Source organism: Balaenoptera physalus, assembly GCF_965194825.1.
Source record: "Balaenoptera physalus genome assembly, chromosome: 1".
NCBI classification, from domain to species: Eukaryota; Metazoa; Chordata; class Mammalia; order Artiodactyla; family Balaenopteridae; genus Balaenoptera; species Balaenoptera physalus.
Window position 1 is genome coordinate 184,371,631 of NC_138882.1, and position 26,894 is coordinate 184,398,524.

General features: G+C 43.9%; 3 protein-coding genes across 12 annotated transcripts in view; 2 read left to right on the forward strand and 1 right to left on the reverse strand.

Moving 5' to 3' along the window:
* The window catches only part of AGMAT (agmatinase (putative)), a 45,112-nt gene extending 29,747 nt beyond the window's left edge, over positions 1-15,365 (forward strand). Inside the window, exon 6 of the mRNA XM_082423920.1 lies at positions 12,155-15,365. Coding sequence (XP_082280046.1) covers positions 12,155-12,202 — 48 coding nt within the window. The 3' untranslated portion in view covers positions 12,203-15,365. The remainder of the gene's footprint in view (positions 1-12,154) is intronic.
* The window catches only part of DNAJC16 (DnaJ heat shock protein family (Hsp40) member C16), a 37,807-nt gene extending 20,292 nt beyond the window's left edge, over positions 1-17,515 (reverse strand). Inside the window, exons 1-5 of the mRNA XM_082423844.1 lie at positions 17,404-17,515; positions 15,398-15,582; positions 11,171-11,237; positions 9,816-10,149; positions 89-273 (exon numbers count right to left, since the gene is read on the reverse strand). Coding sequence (XP_082279970.1) covers positions 89-273; positions 9,816-10,149; positions 11,171-11,237; positions 15,398-15,564 — 753 coding nt within the window. The 5' untranslated portion in view covers positions 15,565-15,582; positions 17,404-17,515. The remainder of the gene's footprint in view (positions 1-88; positions 274-9,815; positions 10,150-11,170; positions 11,238-15,397; positions 15,583-17,403) is intronic.
* A 2,468-nt stretch (positions 17,516-19,983) lies between these two features.
* The window catches only part of CASP9 (caspase 9), a 30,182-nt gene continuing 23,271 nt past the window's right edge, over positions 19,984-26,894 (forward strand). For 5 of the 10 annotated variants that reach the window (XM_082417345.1, XM_082417347.1, XM_082417348.1 and 2 more), the window contains exons 1-2: positions 19,984-20,185; positions 23,862-24,258. In XM_082417345.1, coding sequence (XP_082273471.1) covers positions 20,054-20,185; positions 23,862-24,258 — 529 coding nt within the window. In that variant the 5' untranslated portion in view covers positions 19,984-20,053. The remainder of the gene's footprint in view (positions 20,186-23,861; positions 24,259-26,894) is intronic. The other 5 variants (XR_014251831.1, XM_082417343.1, XM_082417346.1 and 2 more) reach the window with 1 other exon arrangement.

Here is a 26,894-nt window from a genome sequence, read left to right on the forward strand (position 1 = left end):
ACTCAGGTCTGAGGATGACCACAGGAAGAGTTCAGGGCAGCCAGCAGTCCCAGGAGCCTCTTAAACTACTTCTCAGCCAGGTACTTACTTTCTCCACCAAGTTCCCTGGAAGAAGACTCTCTACAAACTGTCGCAGGTTCTCACGGACAACTGCATTATGGAAGAAGGAGATTTTCCCATTTATGATTCCTAGGATAGCTGGTGTGCTGTGTGCTCCCAGGTGATGGGCCAGGCGTCTCTCGTAGCCAGCGTGGACCACGCCGATTCCTACGCCTGAAAAATATGGAAGACCTCCATGAAGACTTTTTATGCCCCCACGGCAGGTGAAGAAATGCTGCTAAGTAATTTTTTGGTGTGAAACTGAAATCCCGACTTAGTAGGAGGGGATATCTTTCCTGATAGACTGTCTGGCATTCTATCACTGCTGGAATGCTAAATCGGTTCAGTTTTTCTGCAGAGCCATCTAGCAATGTTTAAGAAGGGCTATAAATCTTTATATCTTTCAGTCCGTTGTTTCTAATTTTGGGAGTAGATCATGAAGAAATACTTCAAAAGAAAAGAACAATCTGGCCACAGTGTTCCTATTCATAAAGAACACCACCTGTAAACAATTCAAGGGTTCATCAACTCTGCAATGGTTGAAAAAACCTAGAAGCTAACGATGGGCTAGAATCATAGTCTTCTCACCTTTCAGAGCACATCTCCCTTTTACATAAACTATTTTATAGAGATGTTGTACAGATTCTCAAAAAGAGAAAGAGATTAGGTTAAAATCACTTGGTCATATCCCACATAACTATTGTTAGTATTTTGGTATCTGTGCCTTTTCTTACACAAATATGTGTGTGTGTATGTACACACAGGTATAAATAAAATAAAATGGGATCATCTGACACTTATTTCACTTAGTATTCGAATAACTTTTCTTGTCTTTCATTCAACCAATGTATTTGGAGGGCTAGTTCCTCTGCTAAACATTGGAGATACAGTAAATGTTAATAGCCAGTAAATATGCTTTTTCTCTTGGGTGTCTAACAGACTTCTAAGTATAAAGTTTTCAAAAACAAACTCCTGATCTCCTCCCTCAAACCTGTTCTACCCTGGCTTTCACCATTTCCGTTGATGGCGGCTCCCTCCTTCCCGTTACTCAGGACGAAAGTCTTAAGAGTCATCTTTGACCCCTCTCGTCTCTCACTCCCCCCATCCGATCCATCAGCAAGTCCTATTGGTCCTGTCTTCAAAATACAGCAGGAATCCAGCTGTTTTTCTCCACTTCCATTGTACCCCGTCTCTTACGCATCTTCATCTCTCTCCCCTGAGATGCTGCAATAATCTCAATGGTGTCGTGTTTCTCCTTGTCTCCCTACTGTCTGTCCTCAACACAGTAGCCAGACTGTTCCTTCTAAAACATAAACAACGGATCATGTCGCTCCTCTGCCCCAATCCGGCAAAGCCTCCCCATTTCAACTCAGAATAAAACCACAATCTTCACAAAGGCCGACAAGACCCTCTGTGACTTGGCCCCTGGCCCCCCGACCCCCTTCCTCTCCCACTCCTCATGCTCTCTTGCTCTAGCCCCCAGCATCCCTGTTCTTCTTTAAACACACTGGCACGTTCGTTCCTGCCTTCGGGCCTCGGTGCTGGCTGGTGCATCTCCTGACATCTGTGTAGCTGGCTCCTTCACCAACTGCAGGTCCTTCTCAATGAGGACGACCCGACTCCTATATTTAAAACTGCCCTTCCCACACTCAGGATCCCCTTCAAGCCTCTCACTTTCCCTTTTCCACAGCACTTACCATCTTCTAACACACCGCCCAAGTTCCTCATTCTGTGGATTTTTTATTGTCTGTCTTCCCCTGTTAGAATGTAAGCCGTTTGAAGGCAGGGATCTCTGTTTAGTTCTCTGATGTACCCCAAGCACCAGAACAGAGCTTGGCACACAGTAGGAGCTCATCACTGAAACTGGACTGTCAATCTATTTAACCCATTCTTTATTGCTGCACATTGAAATGGTTTCTGGCTTTCACTATTATAAGGCATGTTTCGATAGGCATCCTTGTACATCTCTGTATACACATCTTTGTGTACTTGTGTGATAACTTCTTAATTGATAGATAAATCCCCCAAATGGAATTGCTGAGTAAATGGCAGCGACCGCAAACTTAATACTTTAAAATTGCTGAGTAGGCTAAACAAATCTATCTGCTGGCCACCTGACCGTGAGTATCTCAAGGGCAGGAAAGGAGGCACCTCAGACATCACATAGTCCACTCCCCTCATTTTACAGATAAAGAGACTCAGAGAGGTGAACTGGCTTATCCCAGTTTGCAGAGGTGATAAAATTGCAGAAAAAGAATCCCAACTTGATGTTCTAGAGTCAAGTCTAGTACACTATTCTATCACACTAGACACATTAAAAATAACCACAGAACAATGTTAGTAAATGAAAGTGCACCTAAGATTGTGTGAGCAGGAGAAAGAACAAGAACATAGCAGGCACATACCTGAGAGACCCAGTCTCATGTAAAGCGAGAAGAGACGTCACCTAGCAAGGTGAAGTGGCCACACAGCAAAGGTCCACGGGGGGAATCAACGTGTCTTGAGCCCTTTCTAAGATAGGCAGCATGCCTACAGCTTTATATCCGTTATCACTCTTCACACCCACAACCCTCCTGAGTGGTTAAGTATTGTCATCTTCATGGATGAGGAAGCCGGTGCTTGGAGAGGCTGAGCCAACCTAGCTGGCATCACAGCTAGTGTGCAGTAGGACCAAGATTTGAGCCCAGGCCCAGCCGACTGCAAAGCCTGGCTCCTTCTGTCTCCAGTACCCTCTTCCACCCTAGGTTCTGAATTGAGGGATCAATTTCTTAGAGACGGACCCACCATCAATGGCCTTACCAGGGATTGCTACATAGGCCAGAAGCCACTGTATTTAACTGATCCTGGGGAATATGCCTTTCCAGTAACTGCATCATTCAGCAGTGCCCTCTACCAGACTTTGGGACTAGAATCAGTAATTAGAATGGTGGCTGGTGGGCCCAGAATCAGGACAAGGGATGCAGGAGTCTTGGGAGAGCAAAGGAAACTGAAGAGATCTTTTGCGCTTGCTGTTCCCCCCCCACTCTTCCCTCAGATATTCCAGAAGCTCATTCTCTTGCCTGCTACGGGCCACCTGCTCAGTGAGCCCTTCCTCATCTGCCTGATTTAAAATTGAAGCCTCGGGCTTCCCTGGTGGCGCAGTGGTTAAGAATCTGCCTGCCAATGCAGGGGACATGGGTTCGAGCCCTGGTCTGGGAAGATCCCACATGCCGCGGAGCAACTAAGCCCGTGAGCCACAACTACTGAGCTTGCGCGTCTGGAGCCTGTGCTCCGCAACGGGAGAGGCCGCGACAGTGAGAGGCCCGCGCACCGCGATGAAGAGTGGCCCCTACTCTCCGCAACTGGAGAAAGCTCTCGCACAGAAACGAAGACCCAACACCGCCAAAAATAAATAAATAAATAAATTTATAAAAAAAAAACTGAAGCCTCTCACCCCGGCATTCCCTAGCACCCAGCCTTTTTTATCACACTCTACCACCATCTGGCAGGCTGTATATTTTATTTGTTTGCCTCTCTTCACTAGAATATAGAAGCTCTATGAATGTAGGGGTTTTGGGCTATTTTGTTTACTGCTGTATCCTTAATATCTAGAATAGTTCCTGGCACTCAGTTTTTTAAAAACAAGTAAATGAATAAAGTTTTTAAAGTCAGATCCAGATTCAAATTCCAGCTCTGCTACCCATTAGCTGTGCAACCTTAGGCAAGTCATTTAACCTCTCTGAGCCTCAGTTTCCTTATTTGTAAAATGGAGATAAATTGTTGTGAGGACTAAATGACATAATATAAAAATAAGCCTAGCCCAGAGCCTGGAATATAGTGGGCACCTAATTAATTACAACTCTTATTATTAAGTATTATATCATCCAGACCATGTGAAGTCTGATCTAGAGACTTGTCTCTTACGTGAGTGGAATTTTAACCTCCATGAGACTCTCTCCCTTCCTTGTGTGGAGTGGGATAAACAACGTTACACTCTCACTCTTTATGTCATCCTCCCCCCACCTTTCCTATGCTCCGATCAATATAGCTTTTTTCTAGTTAAAACAGAATACAAGTGATTGGTTTCATTTATTTTACTTAAAATTACCATTGAGTCCTTGGAATTACCTACATCACCTTCATCAAATGTAAGCATTTCTCAGTCTATAAAAGGCTGTTCCTTGGGTCATTTCTACAAAGGACTTCGATTCTTAATATTATAATCCGATTTCTAAACTCTGAAGGAATGTTACTTCTTTCCTATAGATTGACTATCACACGAATTAGAATAGCATAAAGAATGATACATATTTGGTGTTTAAATTTGTGGTATTTTTCCTCTTGAAAAGATACTTAAGATTATAATAAGAATACCGAAATTCCTTAAAGTCCAGACCTAACTAATCCCTTCCTCTCCCTCTACCCAAGCTGGGAAGGAAGAGTCAGAAAAGTCGATAGCACTGTTTTCTCCCTAAGACTCAGGCTGGGAAATGACCACTATGACTGGTGGTGACTTAGGGTCTCTGAGTCACAGTGAACAACACAATTTCTATCGTCTCCTCCTCTGCCTTCAAACTCTCTACACTCCAAAGTTCCGGGTTCATAAAGCGAGCTCAGCAAGTACAGTTCTCCTATTCTTATCTTGATTCAGCATAATCTGGCTGGATAACAAGGACACACCAGAATCCACACGAACTTGAGTAGCAAATTTAAAAGAAAGGCAAAGCGTATGTTACCTTTTTCAGAAACATTTGATTTTTCTACAGATCAATGTTTCAGGCTAATTTGCAGATCCCGGGGAATTAAAAATACAAATATCTTCTCCTCTTTTTGAGTTTGTAAGAGGGTGTTCTTTCTATAAAGTACTAAAGATCTCTCTTTTGAGGTGTCAAATTATATTTGCTTTCATTATGCAATCCTAAACGTGTATCACGTCTTTTAGGGAAATTCTTTCATTTCCCCCTCTGTCGCATACACATATTCATCTTTCTTTCAACTTTTCCATATGCCTTAAGGGATGGTACAGAGCCAACTGAAAGAACATGGCACTGTCAAATCTGGCTAAATACAAACCTGTTAATAAACAAACTACTAAGATGCAAAATGATGTGAAACAATACAAAATCAAGAACACGGAGCTTCAGGAGGAAAAAAAAATACTTTAACCAGTATCTAGGCAGATCGTTTTCCTACACAGTATGAAGCTGTTATACACTTAGCTATTTTTAGGAATAATTCCTTGAAAGAGAGGAATTATTCTTTCTTTTAAAATAAGAAGTCATGGTGGATAAACACTACATGATTATCCAAATTGGGTTTCCCTAAAATGATATCTGATTTCAAGACACGCAACCTCCTTGACGCCCTGGTAACTGTCTGCACCTCCTGGCGAGCACTGAGTGTGCTGTGATGATTCAGGTGTGTCTCTTAGTTGAGTTTCCTGGGTGCGAAGACCAGGTTTTACTTATTTCTGAGCAGTGCAGCACAGTGGTTAAGACTGAACCCCAGAGTTAGACTACTGGGTCCATACCCAACACTGCTGCTTATGAACAGTGTGACCTCAGTTGTTCCTTAACCTTCCTGGGCCTCAGTTTCCTCATCTGTAAAATAGGGATAATAATAGTCTCTCCCTCGTTGGGTTACTTTGGGGATAAAGACAATCCATACAAAGCATTTAGCACAATGAAAAATAAGTAAAATGCTAAAAAAAAAAAGTTATAATATTTACTTTAGTGTTTAATATAGTACTTGGTCCACTAAGAAAAAAGTTTTTTATTTTTTATTTTTTTGGTCATGCCACGCAGCTTGCAGGATCTTAGTTCCCGGACCAGAGATTGAACCCAGGCCATGGGAGTGAAAGCACTGAGTCCTAACCACTGGACCGCCAGGGAACTCCCAAGAAAAAAGTTTTAAATGAGAACATGCAATGAATTCCTTATCATCTTCTACTTATTCCTGTAGTACTATATTATTCTGTACTTGCAAATGTGAGGTTGGTGTGAATTTTCCGGGTACCTATTTTCTCTTCAATTAACAGTAAGCTCCTCAAGGTCAGGGGCAGTGCTGACTATTTCTGGACCCTCCTCCACAGCGTGGTTGTCTATAAATGTTGGATGCTTTTGCACACTAGTTATTACCAAACTGCATGACCGTAGATTCCATCTAAATAGCTACAACATTTCTTCTCTGGGTGGAACTGTTCCATTTCCTTCATTTACTGCAATTCAGCATTTTATGTTATTCTGAGATAATGTCCAGGCTTCCCCAGACCACCCAGCTAATCTTTAAGATTGTCCGCTCTTTCTCTCAACTCAGAATAGAAACATTTTCTGCAGTAACTGTCTTAAAGGATAATGCTGCCTTGCTCGGACAGGGAGCGGCCATGGATACTGGCCATGGATACACGGATACAGGGATATCTCATCTCAATGTCACCTAACATTCCAAGTGGAACTTGACTGTCAGGAATCTTCAACAAATCCGAATGTTCCAAAGAGGAAAACCAAACTAATACATTTAGTCAAAACCTGCTTTCTAGGATACTTGCGGGGTGAGGTGGGGGAACAGACTAAATTCCTATAAACATTGCTTCTATGGATCTAAATCCATCTTCTTCCATCCTTGTCATTTTGAGTCCTGACTTATGAGGATTATACAGCACAACAACCCCAAAGGATGGCAAGACCTTCAATCATCACAGATTTAAGGACCCTGAAAGGCGACAGGGCATCGTGTTCACCACGTGGATTACAGAGCCAGACTCCCTGGGTTTGAATCCCAGCTCTGCCAAATACCAACTGTGGGACCTTGGACAAGGTACCAATATGAGCCAAGTCTCTATAAAAGCGGGATGACAACAGCACCTGCCTCAAAGAGTTGTTTATGAGTTGATACTCACATTAGTGCTTGGCATACGGTAAACTGTCAATAAATATAAGCTATTATTATTATGCTTATATTATTATTGTCATGTCATTGCACTTGGTATGTCCAAACCACAGTCATTATTTAGAATCACTTCTCCCCAGTTCAACTCTTCTCTGTATTTCCTGCCCATCCAGTTGCTCAAGTCAGAATGCAGAGTCAATCTTGACGCCCTCTCTTTTCATTTCTCACATTTAAATGGTCCTCAGGTGCCAGGTCCCTTCATGATCCTACCCCTGAAATATCCGACACTTGTCCCCTCTCTGTTCCTACTGCCCAAGCTCAGGCCAATGGTTGCTGTCTTGCCAGGACTGGTAACCTCCCTGCCTCTATTCTTACCTTCTTTAATTTGTCCTTCACGCAGCTTGAACAGTTAGCTTTCTAACGCACAGATCTGATTAGATCACTCCTGGCTTTACTACATACTATACAATAAAGTCCAGCTTCCTTAGCCTGGACTTTAAGGCTCCTTACCACCTGGCTCCCAGCACGCTCTTCCTGCTTCCTCCACTCTCACCTGCACTCAAGTCACACCTTGCTGCTGGCTCTTCTGAGGATGCCCTTTGTTGCCCTGCCTGCACTGTTCCCTCTTGCCTGAATGTTACTCCTCCATTTCCCGTCCAGCCAGCTTCTAATCATCTAATCATCTTTAGCTAAAAATAAGGCAAAAGTCAGTGCCTGACAGTCTATGAGCTGAAGAAAACTAACATTTAAGGAAGATTTTTAAAAGGAATTTACAAAATAGGTGCTTTCAAAAATTTTAGTTTGGTAAACCAGAAAACCCCGTTAACCAGAAATTCTCTAAGGTTCATTTATTAAGTACTTCATATATATCAGGCACTTAAAACACATTTTTTCTCATTTAATATTCATAACAATCCTGTTGGTTTGACATTATAACCCCATTTTAGAGCTGAAGAAACTTAGGCTAAGTAATTTGTCCAAGGACACAAAGTAGTAAATGATACAGCTGAGATCTGAAAACTGGTCTATCTGACTCCAAGGCATGTGTTCCTAACAGCTGACCACTGTGCTATGTTGCCTCACATCATGTATGTTTGCCTGTTGGCTCTGATCTGACCTTGGTGTAAATGCATTACCGTTCTAAATTATGCACTGGGTCAATGTTTATATTCTGCTATGGGGTTTTAATGTCAGCTCCTAGACTGAAGAGGTTAAATGATTTTCAGCACACCACCTGGCATGGCACAAAGTGCAGCTGTGCTGTGTGATGAAGAAGCTGTCCAATCCGGTGGCTTCCGCCTGACCTCGGCCTCGCATTCGTTCATCAGGCGCCACAGAAAGCATCTACTGACCGCCCGCCACGCGTGAGACGATGTGCTAAACTTACTCCCTTGTCTTCCAAGAACTTGATTCCATCTTAGGAAAGCATTCTGGCAAATCTGAGTACCTGAGTGCCTCTGGACAACAGGTTGAAATTTCTGTTTTAGAATAAATGAACTGATGGCTTTCAGTGGTGCACGCTCTCCAGAGAAATCCAGGCCCCTCAGCCCCTATGGTTGAGTTTGTCCCTTTTTAGTTACTCAATAGGTCTGCGAATGCCTATAAAACACATACATACAGGGCTTCCCTGGTGGTGCGGTGGTTGAGAATCTGCCTGCTAATGCAGGGGACACGGGTTCGAGCCCTGGCCTGGGAAGAGCCCACATGCTGCGGAGCAACTGGGCCCGTGAGCCACAACTGCTGAGCCTGCGCGTCTGGAGCCTGTGCTCCGCAACAAGAGAGGCCGCGATAGTGAGAGGCCCGCGCACCGCGATGAAGAGTGGCCCCCGCTTGCCGCAACTAGAGGAAGCCCTAGCACAGAAACAAAGACCCAACACAGCCAAAAAAATAAATAAATAAAACTCTACCATGAATGTAATATTAATAAAAAAAAAAAGAGCTAAAAAAAAAAAAACACATACATACACACGCACACACATTTAATTCAGTAATTCCAACTTTTAGAAGTTATTACAATAAATATCCTTCCTGGATCACTAAAACTTTCCTGGCGCTAAGTGGTGCCTATGAACAAAGGAAAGGCTAATCTGTGATCTGAGAGTGGTAACCTATGACCATTAGAACACTATGGGTTATAGGCTGAATTGTATGTCCTCAAAATGCATAGGTTGAAGCTCTAATCCCCAGTACTTCAGAGTGTGATTATATTTGGAGACAGGGCCTTTAAAGAGGTAATTAAGTTAAAATGGGGTTGTTAGGGTCACAGAAAGAGTGTGATACACCAGACCCAGACACATACATAGAGACGACCATGTGAACACACAGGGAGAAGGTGACCGTCTGCAAGCCAAGGAGAGAAGCTTCACAAGAAACCAAACCTGTCGACACCTTGATCTTGGACTTCTAACCTTGAGAACTATGAGAAAATAAATTTCTGTTGTTTAAGCCACCCTGTCTGTGGTATTTTGTTATGGCCGCCCTAGCAAATTAATACACAGAGTGAAATCACAAACACCATAAGGATAACCTGCAGATCCTACCAGCATTAAAACTGGTGCTCGAGGGCTACTTTGTTCAACCAATAATTTTTAAGTTTTTCCTCTATATTAGGCCCTCAACTAGATGTTAGGAGACTATATAGATAAAGCTTCAAGTTAGTAACGCAGGATGAAAGTGGCTTACACATTTCCCCTCTCTGAAAATGTGTCCCCGGAAAACACCAGTCACCATGAATTTGTGAAGAGAAGTCACATTAACTGTTCCTTCTCCCAAATATCCCATAAAATTCAAGAGATGTAAAAGTCACCTTCTCCTATACGAACATCTTCCAAGGAATAAAATGATCTTACCCAACCCTTCCAGTTCTTGAACTACTTCCTTCCAAACAGGCTCAATATGGATACAGCTAAAGCACCAATCTGAGGTGATCTTAATGAGGTAGGGTTTCTTGAAGCTATCTGGAACCACTTCGTTCACATAATGTGAAAAGTGCAATAAATACTTTTCATCAATTGAGTCTCGCCGTTCAGAATTAAAAGGGAAGTGAAAAAATGGTTCATCAAAATAAAAATTCTCATGGAAATGGCGGAAGCGATACTCTCGCTGCTGCTTCTGGTGGCCCTGGTTCTCCCCGGCATCTCCATAGTGATCATAATGTGATCTCTTTTCTTCATTGGAAAGAATCTATAAAGAAAGGGGGAAAAAAAAATAAGAAATCCGGGAAACGAAGGAAAAAAAAAGAGATCATCTAAAGGACTTTCCTGTAGGCAGCTTGGAAGACATAGGAAAAAAATAAATGTAAAGATACAACACAATTAGATGTTTTAAATGCAATCACTCAATATACCATGAAACACTTCTCTTAATAGAAAAATTAAGTATTTCAAGACCAAAATACTTCAGTTGTGTAGCTACTCATGATCATCTTGGCTTTAAAGATTCTGAGCTATCACACTACTAAATATGTCAATAAAGCAAAGAAAACTTAACATAACTTTGATCGCTAGGGCTCAACTTCGAGAACGTTGACTCAGTCATACCATCTAGGTTGGAGTAATTCAAACGAAGGTATGGAAAGCTGTGAACACCAAAAAGTAGTCACAGGATTGAATTCTGTGACTGTATGTTAGCTGACTTTGTCTTACTTAGAAGTAACTTTGAAGTCTAAAATTCAAGAACCTGTTTTAGGATGAAGCATCATTCTATAAGCTGAGCACTGTCTGTGGAAGAGCATTACCCTACACAAATCAGGAAGCCATGGACTTATCTTTCTTGCATATTCCAGACCAACTTACTTAAGCTGATATGTTGGAAAACTGTTAAAAACCTTGTGTTTAAATGTATTTGTAACCTTAACTCACTTTAATAAATATAGGCAAATTGTTCTGTGATTCTTTAATATAAGTTTCTAGTAAATGTGCTGCCTAAGTGAGCATGTAATATAAGGAAATAGAGACATACGTTCAGGGTGACTTCTAAAATTCCAATTAAAGCCTTTAAAATAGGCCAGTTTTTCTAAGAGCTGAGTGTGCAGGTACTAGTTTCAACATATTGGATGTGGCCAAATATGTTGTCTCTACCATCACCTAGAAACGGGGTCAAGGGCATGGGGAACATGCCCTCTCCCAGAGGACCTTACAAAACTGATCACCTAAGATATATTTTATAAGAGCTAAAAGATACATCACAAAGTTTGACACGATACCTCGTAAGCCTTGCTAATTTGAATGAACTTGTCTTCTGCTCCAGGATCTTTGTTTTTGTCAGGATGCCTGAAACATAAACGGGCAGGCAGTGAGGATGGATTTAATGTTCTATACATGGTCAATTAACATCTTCGTATACACAGAGGCAAATGGAAGGGCATTTTGTTAGGACAGTTTCTTAAAAATGGGAGAAGCAATTAGTTGCTTCACGTGACTATAGTAAATGAAACTGTGAAACAGGCCATTTCTTCCCAAAGCGCTTCAGCTGGGCACATTTTCAAAGCACCAGATAGCGCTCCAGGCTCTCACTGAGGAAGGTGGGATATGTATCTGTCTTTACACTGCTCCCAAACACTGCTGGAGCTCAAGGTCAAAGTCACTTATCCGTAAGAACCAACTTCTTTCCCCAGGATGGCAGCATTTCATCCCAATGTTAGAATGATAGCAATGTAGGTATTTCTTCTGACAACTCAGGTAGACAAAGCCAACAGTTTTTAGGATACTCCATGAATTTGTTTAGTAACAACCATGTTCCAAATGGTATCTTGCTGCTGATGTTCAAATTAGAACATTTTAGTTTTCACTCTTCCCCTGGTTATCCCATCTGCCTGACTGCCTACTTACAAATGCATAATAATTACAAGGCCACATGTTTTAAAATGTGAGAAAAATCTAGTTTACACAAAGTGATTTCAACTAATATTGGAACTAATATTTGCTATTATACACAGCTGGCAATTAACTGTATCCATCTTGCTGCCATATATTATTCTGTAATCTTCTTGTATTTGTACCAAATTCAGCTTTGGGGATTCTAAAGTTTTGGAAAGTAGGGGCTGGGTTTTATTTCCTTAGAACCGCCTAAGATCTAAATCAGTGTTTTATACCAACTGATTTTTCAATGTTCATTTTATTAAGAGATTCTATTACAGAGCTTATTTTTTTGTAATAACTCCTGCTAACTTCTAGTACATTTCCTCTAGCAAAGGTTCTGGAAAGAAACAATCCACTGGGAAGCAAATGACAACTAAAAACAGCACCAAGTACATCGGAATAAAAAAAATTTATAACTTGACCAACTTATTCTAGCAGGAACATGTTTGAATGAATTATACCAATGTTCTGACTTCTCTAAAAATAAAAAAACCTTCAAATTATTGGCTGTTGAATTTAGACATCATTCTTCCCTTAAATATTTAATCCTGTTAAGAATATTAGTAGGGAAAAAATCTCAGCTAGATGTCAATGAAAATAATGACTTAAGGAAACAAGATGGTGGTTCCAAAGTATGTTTCTGGATGACTGGAAAAAAAAAAAAGTGCTTTCAATATTCAAACTTAGGCCAAAGGCTGAGAAGATAAAAATAATGCAATTGCACAAATGAAGATTTAACATACAGAACTCTGTAGGGGGAGAAGGGAAGGGTAGGAAGGAGCTTTTAAGGAGACTGAACCAAAGACAGACTATTGAGAGCTGGGTTAAAACCACAGATCCTGAAACAGAGGAAACCAAGGCCCAAGAACAGGGAGGATACCATAAGATGGTTTTAGCTTATAAGGAATGTTTTCCTTATTATAGGAAGATACCACAAAGTTGAAAACATTTAGAAAAGGATAAATCAGCTCTAGGAAAGTACCATCCAATGCTATTTTCAGTGTATATGAAACATTTCACAGACTACAATATTATACACACCCTTTAAATTTCAAAGTGAAGAAAATACTGCACTTGGTATCTACTGCTGTCTAGTGCTACCTTTAAGGGAATAAAAACGAAGGTAGAAAAAGTAATATAGGAAAGTATCAGACAAATCAATTATTGTTGAGCTGACTGACTACATTACACCCATTTGCTTCAAATCAAATTTTATGATGCCTTTTTCTTGGGGTGGGAGGAGTTATTCTGCCAGTGTAGATGACAAAAGAAAAGTACCTATAATAAAACTTAATTATTGGGAGAGAAACAGTTTTTCTGAGATAAAAAGTAATTTAATATGGTTTCTGGACTACCTGCCCTTTGTTGCAAAACCTCTATATATCCTAGCTCCCCCCATCGCCTCCTCCGAGCAGTTCTCTCAGGATTACTTGAGATGCTGCCTCTCGGGCTTTAAGTCCTAAAAATTCTTGCCAAATAAAACTCTCAAAAAAAAAAAGAGAAAGGTTTCACCAAGCAAAGGGAAAGCTCTTGAGCAATGTAAGAAATACTATTAAGTGGTAAAACAGCAGAGGAAGGTTACAAGTCCAATTCAATAATTAACCATTCCCCACTGTGATAGCTCATTCTGAAAAGTCAAACTGGGAAACTGCTATGTCAGTGTACAGCTGACCCTTGAACAACATGGGGCTCAACTGAACTGCACAGTTCAAACCCATGTTGTTCAAGGGCCAACTGTATATGAAACCATTATGAAATGAAACCAACTGTTTCATTGATAAAATGCTGCCAGAGCCAAAACAGCAGAAAATAATAGTACAGTGAAAATACAAAGGTAAAGTAAAATTTTAGACTTTCATTGGATGATAGTTTATTTATTTCTATGGTGACGTATTATGCCTAGAGAAACTCTAACTAAGGAGGAGAAGCATATGATTTATTTAATTAATATCACAACACCCTTTTTTAGCTCTGGAAGATAGAAAAGTCAGAGCTGTACATTTTAATAGATCCCACATAACCAAGCTATCATTTCTGCTTTCAAATTTTGTCAAAGGCCATATCCTGTCCAAAAGAATATTGCTACCTTGTGAATTAATTCAAAGGCCATACTGTGTCTAAAAGAATGTTGTTACCTTATGAATTGCAGATTTATGTATTTTGCTTTAAATGCAAAGAGGCAAGAGTCTGAAATGATGTAGAAAAGAAAGCAACTTGGCTGTAGAGTCCCTGGAAAGAGGCCATGCGTAATCAGAGATTGTGTTTTTAGTATCCAATTCTGGGTTCCTCATGATATGAATATGGTCTAAGATAGTTACATATTCAAAACATTCAAAAGTATATTTTATACTATCTTTCACCTTTACTGCAACCAACTGAATACTAAGACGCATCTCTCACTGAAGAAAAATGGTGTCAGGCACGAGTCATACACAGCCTGCGGTGTCACCTGCACGTGGCAGCTTTGCTCCTGCATAACTTCCTACCCACCCAGACACTAACCCACTCACTCTCACTTCTGCCCAGATGCGTAAGTGATTAAAAAAGAAAACAGCAATAAACTACCTGCTGGTGCAGAAGGTCAACCTATGGAACCCACAGGTAATACAGACTTAACCAACTGTGAACCTATTTCCTCACCCGAAAAACAGGGACAGCAATATCCGCCCTCAAAGGGTAATTATAAGGTTTAAATGAGATAAACAGCATAGAACCTGGAGCGCAGCATGCAGTAGGTACTTGATGATGGCTCCCATCCCAAACTGTCTTTCCTTACTTCTGGTTGGTTCACCCAGCTTTAGTCGCCTGTGTCCTCACCATCCTTTCCTCTTCCGGCTGCTCCCCTCCAGCTATATAACCTAGCGCTTCTACTTTGTCATGTCCAAGGCATTGGTGGAAGAAACCGATGATGTTTGTCCAAAATAAGTTTTAAATTTATTGCTATCCTGCTAAATCACAAACACTTGCTTATTCCCTAGCATATACAATATCTACAGGTAAAATTAAGATTTTTCTATGTGATAATTTTTTAAAGTAATGTACTCAGTTCCTGAATATTCTTACTAAGTTGAGGGCAAAAAGCTCTTACTATAAAATTTTTTTGAAAGCTTAAAAATTAATAATCTAGACAATAGGACTGAATAGTGTTCCCTTTAGCAATGGCACTCATAAAGAGTTACTTTATGAATCACGGGAAGGGCAGCTTATCCACTCTTGACTATATATATTATATATATATATATAATTTATATTATATTAAAAATATATGTTTATTAAAGTTTCCTCCTACTTACTTTAACATTAAATAAGTGAACAGTATCAAGGCAATTCTTTAAGCCACAGAATTCCTAACAGGGGGTTTCATAGTAACAGAGGCTTTGGATCTCATCACTAAAAATTCTAGAATCATATGAATATAAGTCCTCCCACATAAAATACGTTAGACAAATATATATTATATATTTAATGAACATAGAAACAGAGACAAATAAAAGCTAACCATAATTTAGGCTTCATTCTCCTGCTAAAACTGCTTAGCTTATTTTAAACTGCTATTTCTTTGTTTCACCTACCATTCCCGGGCGAGCTTCTTATAAGCCTTTTTAATATCAGCCTGACTGGCTGTTCGGCTGACCCCTAGGACTCTGTATGGGTCAAAATCCAACGCAGACAGAATTTGCAGGATCAGAACCAGAACTATCAAGAACTGCCAGGAAATGCTCAACTTTTTCACTTCCATTTCTCTTCCTTTCCAGAGCTGAAATGATTGAAGAGGCAGTAAGTTTTAGTGGTAGAAATCTGGAGAGTCTTGCTTTCTAGGTAAAGGTATAAGATATACAGATGAAAAACAAAACAAAAGATATTTTGCAGGAAAAGTGCCAAGCTGTTTGACCACATCTTCTTAAATGAACACTCTTGCTACTGTTTTTGAATATCACAAATAAGAACTATTATAGATGAAGAAATGAGCAATAAGAATAGCAACTCTCCAAAATCCTTGTATTAGAAAAGCTTCAGAAATGACTGAAAATGAATGAGAAGAAGAAATAATAAGCAAACGTGGGAAAACATACACAGGGAAATCAAGGCAACTACATCTCAAATACACTATTTCACTTATTCTGACAATAAAAGTTTAAACTTAAAATATGTGGTTAGAGAATACCTCACTGAGCACATGCTACACAAATTCATGAAATCTTAAGATTTACCATGTGCAAAACTACAAAATGAGATAGTTATGATGTTCTTGGGAGTTAAATAAGTATAAGAATGAAAGTGAAATACTCTAAAAAAACTGCAGTTACAACTTTGTGTGCCCCAATTCTATTCTTTCTCACCATGCCCATTCAAACAAGAAAATAAGAAGCTGTTCTTTAATCACTAGCAATACTGTCATTATAAATGGAGACCTCAGATGAAAAAAAGTGGTGAGAAAAATTTGAGTTTGCCACGTGAAGGGGGATTAATGGCAAAGATCGTAGACCAGGCATGGTCTTCAAGTGTTAAAGCTCCAACTCTGGTGAGTGTAGTGACTGAATTCACTGTGGATTTTGGAAATAATCCTGACTGGTTAATGAACAAGGTAGTGCTGTACTGCAGGGACATTTACACTCCAGGAGTATGATCTTTGTGATATCACACAATGATTTTTCAAGGGCCATATTTATCTTGGTTTCTCACAAATCACTAAAATATTAAGGATCAAGTATCTAATGTGACATCTTACTTCAGGGAAGCAAAGCTGTAACATTGTGGATTTTGACAAGTGGGAGTCTAAATCCTCAAGACATTGACTAATCTGATGCCACTGTTTAGGACTGCAAGCATGCTGAATAAAATCCTAAAACAAACCAGTTTCTTCTTTGTAAAGGCAATCTATAATCTATTCTCTTACAAAACACATACAGCACGCTAAAAATTGAGGTGATGTAGCTACTAATTAAGCACATGGACTCCGTAATCAGACTAACATTGGGATCTGTCCTCTACCACTTTATGACTTTCGACAAATTACTTAAAACTTGCTAAGCCTCATGTTCTCCTTCATAAAATGGGGGTAAATAATACCACCTTGAAAGGATCAAAATGGGAGTTAAACGTATGTAAAGGAGTTACTGAGCACGGGGTCAGCAGCCAATAAGCGGTATTTACTGCCATTATTTCTTCTACCATGCAGTGCAACCAGTGCCTTATTCAACTGTGTCAGTCGCCTCCACTTAGAGGGCCCAAGTGCCGGGGCGCTGTGTTCTTTTGCTGACAGCTCGACGGTGCCGGCCTCAAGGCAGGAAACAACCTGCCCAACAGGTAGGCTATCGCCTTCGGGCAGTATCCCCCGGATCAGGCAGCCGGTCCCAGAGCTTCGGCCCCGCCTCGAGCTCCCCCCGGAGGTCGCAACCCTCCAGGAGACAGCCGCATCCCTCGCCGCCCCAGAGAACCCTGGGCCAGGCCCTATCGGCTCCGGGTTCCCCCCGGGCCCAGAGGGGACCGGGAACGAGAAGGAACTGACGGGAGATTCCTGAGCCCGCCCGGTCCCGCCGCATCTGCGGCTCCGCGCGTCACGCCGGGAAGTAGTTACCTGGAAAGGGCACCGTCCTAACAGGCTGCAGCGTCCGTGCTCCAGTTACTCCGCGGGGCCGAGAGCCTCCGCTCCACACCAGCGCTCGCCGGGTCCTGGGGAGGGGAAAGAGGAGGGACAAGCCGGAGGGCAGTCACGTGATACTTAAAGGCCCGGCGCACCAAAGGCGCGGACTGAACATTTCGAGGGCTTCAACTTTGAGAATCTGTTTTGACCCTTGCCACCCGCCGTCTGCGCGTGCACCTGGCGCGGTTGTCATAGGAACGAGGCTCGCGCTCCGGCTGGATCCAAAAGGATGGTGGCGACCAAAGAGGCTAAAACGTGCCTCCTAGCGAGGCGAAGTCGCGATGCATGATGGGATGCCAAAACACCTCCCCTATCCAGGGAGGCGTTTCCACTTCTACCAGGAGATGGCCCTTGTCTAGCAACAGTTGCTGGGGTGGGGAAGCAGTCGCTGGTCCCTATTCTCTTTAACCCTATTCATAGAATCCTAGAGCGTCAGAGCTGGAAGGGACCTTAGGGATCGTTTCTAGTCCAACTCCACCGTATCCTGATGGGGGAGACTGAGACCCAGAGACGGGCAGGGACTTGCCCAAGGCTTAGAGTCCAGGACTCCTAATCCTATATACCAAAAAGCAATCTCCACTCTAGAATGTACAAGGTCCTGTCCTAAGCACGGGAAAGGGATATGTGTATGGTGATGCTGGTGGGGGCGGTGGAGGAGAGGCACAAGTGAGTGAGGTAAACTTTCATTGAGCCAATGACATAAGTTCCTTGGGGATATAAAGAAAGAGATTTCATGTCCTCCTGTTCTGCTTATTTAGTCTTATCTCCTTTGCATTTATCACTATCTAACGTACTGTATCTTTTATTTATTTATATTGTTTATAATCTGTCTCCCCCCACTGGAATGTAAGCACCTAAAAGGAGGGCTTTTTGGACTTCCCTGGTGGCGCAGTGGTTAAGAATCCACCTGCCAATGCAGGGGACATAGGTTTGATCCCTGGTGTGGGAAGATCCCACACGACGCGGAAGAACTAAGTCCATGCGCCACAACTACTGTGCCCGCGCGCCACAACTGCTGAAGCCCATGAGCCCTAGAGCCCACACGCCTAGAGCCTGTGCTCCGCAACAAGAGAAGCCACCGAAATGAGAAGCCCGCGCACCGCAACAAACAGTAGCCCCTGCTCGCTGCAACTAGAGAAAGCCCGCGCGCAGCAACGAAGACCCGACACAGCCTAAAATAAATAAAAGCAGGTCTTTTAAAGTCTGTTTTGTTTGTCTCTATATTCTTGGTGCCTCTACAGACCTTGGCACAGATAGGATCTCAATAAATATTCGTGGAATAAATGAATGGGGCTGAGGTTTCGCTGCTCAAGAGAATACATTCTAAAGTGGACTCCCGGTTGTGTGTGGACTTTGAGTTGGGCTCGGGTTTAAATCCTACCCGCCTCTGCCACTTACTACCTCTGTGATCTTGAACAGTGACTTCACTTCCTACAGCCCCAGCGTCCACATCTGGAAAATGGAGGAAAAGACTATCACCCTGGTAGGATTGTAGTCAGGGAGAAATGAGGCAATACAGTGTAAAGTGGCTAGCACAATGTTTTTTTTAATTGAAATATTGTTGACATAGGAGCAATTTTTTTTATGCTTAATCTTGCTTCCTCACACTTTTATAGGTTTTTTTTTTTATATTTCATATATTTATTTATTTATGGCTGTGTTGGGTCTTCGTTTCTGTGCGAGGGCTTTCTCCAGTTGTGGCAAGCGGGGGCCACTCTTCATCGCGGCGGCGGGCCTCCCACTATCGCGGCCTCTCTTGTTGCGGAGCACAGACTCCAGACGCGCAAGCTCAGTAATTGTGGCTCACGGGCCCAGCCGCTCCGCAGCATGTGGGATCTTCCCAAACCAGGGCTCGAACCCGTGTCCCCTGCATTAGCAGGCGGACTCTCAACCACTGCGCCACCAGGGAAGCCCAGGAGCAATTTTTGAAACGAGGAAATGAGCCGTACAAACTGATTGTTCAGAGGACAAGATTTCTGCCGGTTATTTTCTTTGTGGGAGGTGCTAGGGTGGGAAGGAGGGAAGAGGGGAATGGGAGACCTATAAGGTGGGCTTGGTTGTATGAGACAAGTTTGGCAAAGTAAACCAGGATATCTGGGCACGGGGCGGACACTTATGGTTTCACTGGGGGCAGGGCAGGGGGCTAGAGGGGAATCATGCCCGGGAGGGGGTCGAATGGGGCGGGACAGACCATGGCTCCAGGCATGACAGTCTCTCTTACTAGAAGAGTAAACCACTCCGAGTCTCTGCGAAAGCGAAGTAGCAATCAATTCCGGCAGGGGCCCGTGACGGAGATTCGCGAGTGTGTCCTGGGAGCGGGTCGTGCCCTGCGGGCGCGGCAGGGCGCGAGGACGGAGCCGAATGGGCTAGAGGTAGTGAGGTGGCGGGGCCTGGGGGCGGTGCAGTAACGCGGGGATGGGTTTCGAGGGCGGTGTCTGTGGGCGGGACCCAGGGGCGTGGTGAGATGGGGGCGGGGCGAAACGCGGTGGCAGGTCCCGGGGCAGGTCCTGGGGAGGGGGCGGGGCTCGGCGGCCGAAACCCGGAAGCGGTCAGAGGCGGCTGGGGCCTCTGCCGTCTGCCCGACATGGACGAGGCGGACCGGCGGCTCCTCCGGCGGTGCCGGGTGCGGCTGGTCGGTGAGCTGCAGGTGGCCGCCCTCTGGGACGCTCTGCTGAATCGCGAGCTCTTCACCCCCGACATGATCGAGGACATCCAGGTGCGGCCCCCACCCCACCCCCAGCCGGCGCCCCCAGATTCCCGCGTCGTGCACACTTCAGGTCACAGATGGGGACAGCGAGGCCGCGCGGAGAGGGTTGCTGAAGCCACACCATGACTTAATGGCCGAGCTCCCGCCCTCTCCTCTCGCGTCTGTGCCACGCAGTACCCGCTCCCTTTGGGGAACCATTGTCAGGGAACCCCGTTTTCCCGCAGGGCGTCGAGCTCACTAAATTGCCCAGAGGAACCGAACAACCCCAAACACCTTTTCGAGGGCTTGCTAAAGCGATTCCACGCCCTGCACCATCAGAGTACACCGTTAGCTGCTGCAGCGGTGTACTGTTTTTTCCTCCTCTAACGTGGAGGTTCAGGAAACCCACTTGGGAGGTCAGACTGCCTGACACTGTATCCTTTTCGATCCGCAGTGTCCTGGGCTGTGAAGTGGGGACAACAGCATTATTGCCCTGAGGGCTAAAAGAGATAACGGGTGTGAAACAGTAAAGTCTCAGGCACAGAGTGAGGGCACATCATATGGTAGCTGGCTGTGCCGTGTCCTCCTTGGCCAGCCCCTCATGAGTTAACGATTATGTTTTGTAAGGGGTTTGGAGATGAGGGGCCAACTGCAGGTAATGAAGAGAATAATAAAGTCAAACATTTGAGGTTCTCTTTAAAAGCACTGTCATGTCTTTGTCTTATTTGACTCCCACCACAGGCCTGTGAGGTCAGGAGGGAACAGGAGGTATTTTTTACCACAAGATACAGTGGGAGCGTGTGGCTTCCTAGAGGCCCTTGCACAGTGCCCTGTGGGCTGCTTGCAGGCCAGTTTCTGCATCATCCAGGAACTTGGCCTGATCCAGTGAGGAAGTCTTTAATAGGATAAATATCATATGGAAAATTGCCAATGAATAATAATATTAAAAGAAGTCTTATAAGCATCTGCTGTGTACTGAGGAGTGGAAATGACTTGAGGCCATACCCGTGCCATCAGGTACATTCACAGGAGTCATAAACTCGAATGTCCTTGGAGGCCCAATGGGTGGGCACTAGAGCGGGCAGCCTCTGCCCTGCCCCCCAGCTCCAGATGAGTATGGTCATACCAGAATGCTGGCCCAGTGTTGCCAGGTTAGGGTTTTTTTGTTTTTGGTTTTTGCCTGCGCGGTGTGGCTTGTGGAATCTTAGTTCCCTGATCAGGGATCAAACCCAGGCCCTTGGCAGTGAAAGCGCGGAGTCTTAATCACTGGACCACCAGGGAATTCCTGAGAAGCTGGAAATCTTGATTTTGATGTCGAGTTCCCTGATTTTAAATGTTAGCAAAAATAGCACAGGGAACTCTTCTCAATATTCTGTAATAACCTAAAGGGGAAAAGAATTTGAAAAAGAATAGCTACTTGTATATGTATAGCAGAATCACTTTGCTGTACACCTGAAACTAACACAACATTGTTAATCAACTGTACTCCAATATAAAAAAAAAAAAAGTTCGGCCGCGATAATGAGAGGCCCGCGCACTGCGATGAAGAGTGGCCCCCACTTGCCACAACTAGAGAAAGCCCTCGCACAGAAACGAAGACCCAACACAGCCATAAATAAATAAATAAATAAATAAAATAAACCCAAAAGTTAAAAAAAAGTTAGCAACAAATTCGCAATTTTTAGAGAATGTCTTATGAACAATGGGCCACCATTTTGCCACCCCTAGTATGGCGGAACCACGTGGATCTGGGCTGTCATACTGGCTTTGTTACATATTAGCAAGTTGCAGCACCTTTCTTAGACTCAGTTTCTCTCATCCATAAGGTGGGGATAATTGTAATTTAACCCCTTAAGGTTGTTGAGGAGGACTAAATGAAATGATGCATTTAGCACAGTGTCTGTGAGTGTTCAGTAAATGTTGAGAGAAACCAAAACACCACCATTTACTTGCAGAGAAGTAGGCATGCAGCTAATTTTGCTAGTGAGAATTACCTTCTCAATGATACTATAGGTCTGTGCTATTCAATATAGGAGCCATTAACCACATGTGGCTATTTAAATGTAAATATGAAGTAATTAAAACTGAACAAAAAATGCAGCTCCTCAGTCATATAACCCAAGTTCTCAGTAGCCACATGTGGCTGATGGCTGCCATATTGGACAGCACAGATAAAGAACATTTCCATTATCATGGAAAGTTCTCTTGGACCATGCTGCTGTAGGATATTTGAGGACAGGGTGGTGTCTTATCCCTGTGGAACTTGCCCAGAGCTGGGCCTCAAAGGACAACCAGCAGATAACCAGATCCCCGCCTCTTTGTCTGGTACCACCATCCTGACACCTGTCAACCTGGACCATTCCTGCAACTTCACAGTCCACCCAATCAATGCCCAAGTCTTGTCAATTTCCACTCCTTCTTTCTCTGGTATGTCCTCTCGCTTTTCTCCATTCCAGCTGCAAAGTCTCTGCCACCACCTGACTTGGCTATGGCCCACTCCCTGCCATGGTCCACCCTGCCCCCAGGATGATTTTTAAATTTTTAATATTTATTTATTTTTAATTTTTTAATACATTTATTTATTTATTTTTGTCTGTGACAGGTCTTTGTTGCTGCGCGCGGGCTTTCTCTAGTTGCGGCGAGCGGGGGCTACTCTTCATTGCAGTGCATGGGTTTCTCATTGCGGTGGCTTCTCTTGTTGCGGAGCATGGGCTCTAGGCACGCGGGCTTCAGTAGTTGTGGCACGCGGGCTCAGTAGTTGTTGCTCGTGGGCTCTAGAGCGCAGGCTCAGTAGTTGTGGCACTTGGGCTTAGTTGCTCCGCAACATGTGGAATCTTCCTGGACCAGGGATTGAACCTGTGTCCCCTGCACGGGCAGGCGGATTCTTAACCACTGCACCACCAGGGAAGTCCCAGGATGATTTTTAAAAAGGCATCTGACTCTGTCACTCCCTTCTTTTTATTTGTTTATTTATTTGGCTGCGCCGGGTCTTAGTTTTGTCACTTCGGATCTTCATTGCGGCTTGCGGGAACTTTTAGTTGCAACATGCAAACTCCTAGTTGTGGCATGTGGGATCTAGTTCCCTGACCAGAGATCGAACCTGGGCCCCCTGCGTTGGGAGCACAGAGCCTTAGCCACTGGCGCACCAGGAAAGTCCCCGTCACTCCCTTCTTAAAACTCTTCAGTGGCTTCCACAGCTTTCTTGACACAATGGTGCAGAGGTCTCCTCTCTCTGTCTCCCCCCTTATGTGTCTCATTTCTCTGAATTCACTACTCACTTCCTAATGTTCCCTGGGGTCTCAGCTAAGATAGCCCCTCCTGGAGGCTTCCCTGATGCCCCAAGGCTGAGTTGAGTGCCCCTGTACCCTTCCAGCCCCATGTCCTTTCCCTTCTGGCACTTCTCTCTTTGCTGTGTCGTTGATGTGTCTGTCCACATCCCCCGCTAGACGTTTGGTCCCTGAAGACTGCGACGCTTTGCTGCTGCATTTTCAGCACTTGGCACAGTGCTGGGCCCACCGCAGACACCTCCAACGTACTGATTGAAGAGATAAAGACTGGCAGGTGGCACACGCTCAGTGCAACTACAGGCTCAATGTTTGCAGAGGTGCCTGATTGTTTAGACTTAGGTAGATGGGGAATGGGGGGACAGGGTGAGATTCACAGGAAGGCACGTGGATAATAGTGCCATGTCTTTCTTTCCAAACAGCGGGCAGGCTCTGGGTCTCGGCGAGATCAGGCCAGGCAGCTGATCATAGATCTAGAGACCCGAGGGAGTCAGGCCCTTCCTTTGTTCATCTCCTGCTTAGAGGACACAGGCCAGGACACGCTGGCTTCATTACTGAGAACCAGTAGACAAGCAGCAAAGCAGGATCCAGAGGCCATCAGACCCCTGGACCTGAAGCCTGTGGTGCTCGGACCAGTGAGCCTCAAACCAGAGGAGCTGAGAGTGGCGAAGCAGGATCCATCGCAGCCGAGCCAAGGAAAACTCGCTCCAGTGGTGCTGGGGCCTGAGGAGCTCTGGCCAGCCAAGCTCAGGCCCGAGGTTCTCAGACCAGAGGCACCCAGGCCAGTGGACGTTGGTTCTGGAGGATTCAGTGAAATCCGTGAGTACCAAGAGTGGGTGGTGGGTAGGTGTACTGAGCGGTCATTGAGGAGTGACCAGTGGTACAGCTGGGTAGGGTGAGGTTTAATTTAATTTTGGTGTTGTCTTTCTGAGTACTCGTAGGGGATGGGTGGACTGTTCTGGTAGGTCTTCAGGAGAGCCCCTGCTCTGAAAAGCCCGTGTTGAAGTCTGTTTTGGATGTTGCAGGTGTTGATCAGTATTTCCAGATCAAGCTGTTGTTTAGGATTTGCCTTTGGGTCCAGGTGGGTAGTGTGGACTAGCCCAGGCCTGGGGCAGGAGGGAGGCAGCTGCCTGTTAAGAGTCTGCCCCAAGCAGGCACCGTACAGACCCTTACCTCCTTCCCTCACAACAACCCTGCAAGGCACGGGAAACTGAGGCTCAGGGAGGTTAAATCATCACCCAAGGTCACAAAGCTGCATCCGGTAAAATGCAGAAATCCAAAGAGTGCAGCTGGATGATTTTTACCTATGTGTACACACAGATAACCAAACCCCAGATCATGAAGACATAGAACATTCTATGGGGGTGGTGGGGGGTTGTGGTGGTGAGATGAATTGGGAGATTGGGATTGACATATATACACTAATATGTGTAAAATAGATAACTAATAAGAACCTGCTGTATTAAAAAAATAAAATAAAATTAAAAAAATTGTATTTTCTACTTAAGGAATTTAAACAAAACAAAACAAAAAACAGACATAGAACATTCTGGTGTCCTATAACACTCTCTTGTACCTCTTTCCAGTCTATTCCCACTCTTACCCCATCCAAGGGAATCACTATTCTGAGCTCCATTGTCATAGATCCCTTTTGCTTGTCCTTAAACTTCAATATAAATGAAATCCTATGTACTCTTTGAGTCTGGCTTCTCTTGCCATCATGTTTGTGAAATTCATTCATGTGGTTGTGCATATCAGTAGTTAGTTCTTTTTCATTACAAGGTAGTTCTTATTCTGAATCATCCACAATTTATTTAACCATCTCTTGTTGATAGACATGTGGTTTTTTGTTAGGACTTCGTTTCCATGGCAGCACATGGAGATCCAGCACATCCTTTTTCATGGATGCCTAGTGGGCCATTGCATGGATGCTAATAATAATAATAGTAGTAATGGTTAACCTTACTGAGTGCTTACTTTTTGCAAGGCACTGTTTGGAGTGCTCAATAAATGATTTATTATATTTATTTATTTATTTATTTTTGGCTGTGTTGGGTCTTCGTTGCTGCACGTGGGCTTTCTCTAGTTGTGGCGGGCGGGGACTACTCTTCGTTGCGGTGCTCGGGCTTCTCATTGCGGTGGCTTCTCTGTGTTGGGGAGCACGGACTCTAGGCGTGCGGGCTTCAGTAGTTGTGGCACTTGGGCTCAGTAGTTGTGGTTCGCGGGCTCTAGAGCGCAGGCTGAGTAGTTGTGGCGCACGGGCTTAGTTGCTCCGCAGCATGTGGGATCTTCCCGGACCAGGGTTTGATCCTGTGTCGCCTGCATTGGCAGGCGGATTCTTAACCACTGCGCCACCAGGGAAGTCCCCTCAATAAATGATTTAATTTAATCTTACCAACTCTCTTGTAAGGTAGGTGCTACAGTTTTCCCAGTTTACTGTTTGTTTTGTTTTGTTTTGTTTATGTTTTTTGGCCGCGTCACTCGGCTTGCAGGATCTTAGTTCCCCCACCAGGGATTGAACCCAGGCCACGGCAGTGAAAGTGCAGAGTCCTAGCACTGGACCACCAGGGAACTCCCCAGTTTACTGTTGAGCAAAGTGAGTGACAGGTTGAGAAATGACTTGCCCCAAATCACATAATGAGTGAGATGTGGAAACAGGACTGCAGTCCAGGCTTCCCCACTGTCTGCTCCACTGTATGGTCTCACATGTACTTTGTGCTGTATTTCATTTATCCACCCTCTGTTAATGGACATTTGTGTTGTTTCTGCAGTGGCCTTGCATGTTCATCTATCTCCGACTGGGGATACGTTTCTAGAAATGGAATTGCTGGGTTAAAGTGTACATGTTCCCATCTGATAGATGCTGCCAACTTGGACTTCAAAAACATGCTATTTTATAATCACACCAACCGTGAATGAAGGAGACCTTTTTCACACACTCTTGCCAACAATGAGTATTAACATTTTTTCCTATGTGATGGGCAAAAAGTGGTATCTGTTTTCTGTGCTGAATAACTGCATGATTTTGGATGACTCATTAACGCAGAGAAACAACATACATACTGAGGGTCTGGGGAAGAAGACCAGTTCTGGAATTGTTCATGTGCATTATTATTCCACCATTAGGGAGGGAGGCAAAATACAAAGTCCAACTGTTGCTATCTTGTTCGGGGAAATGTCAGTTTGAGTCATTTAGGGCCAACAGTCTTGACTTAAAGCTTCCTGGTCTTGTGTGCGTTATTTTATTTCCTGTTTGTTGTGAATATTTTTTCCCAGTGGGAGCTTAAATCTGAAGGGTAAATGATAATAACAATAATAAGATCACTTTAAAATGTATATATTGATACACAGTGCTTTTTCAGGTCATCAGAACAACTCTGTGCAGTGGTAGACAGGGCAAGCTCCTCTGTTATCACGCCCCATTTACAGGGGAGGAAGCTGGGCTCTGAGAACAA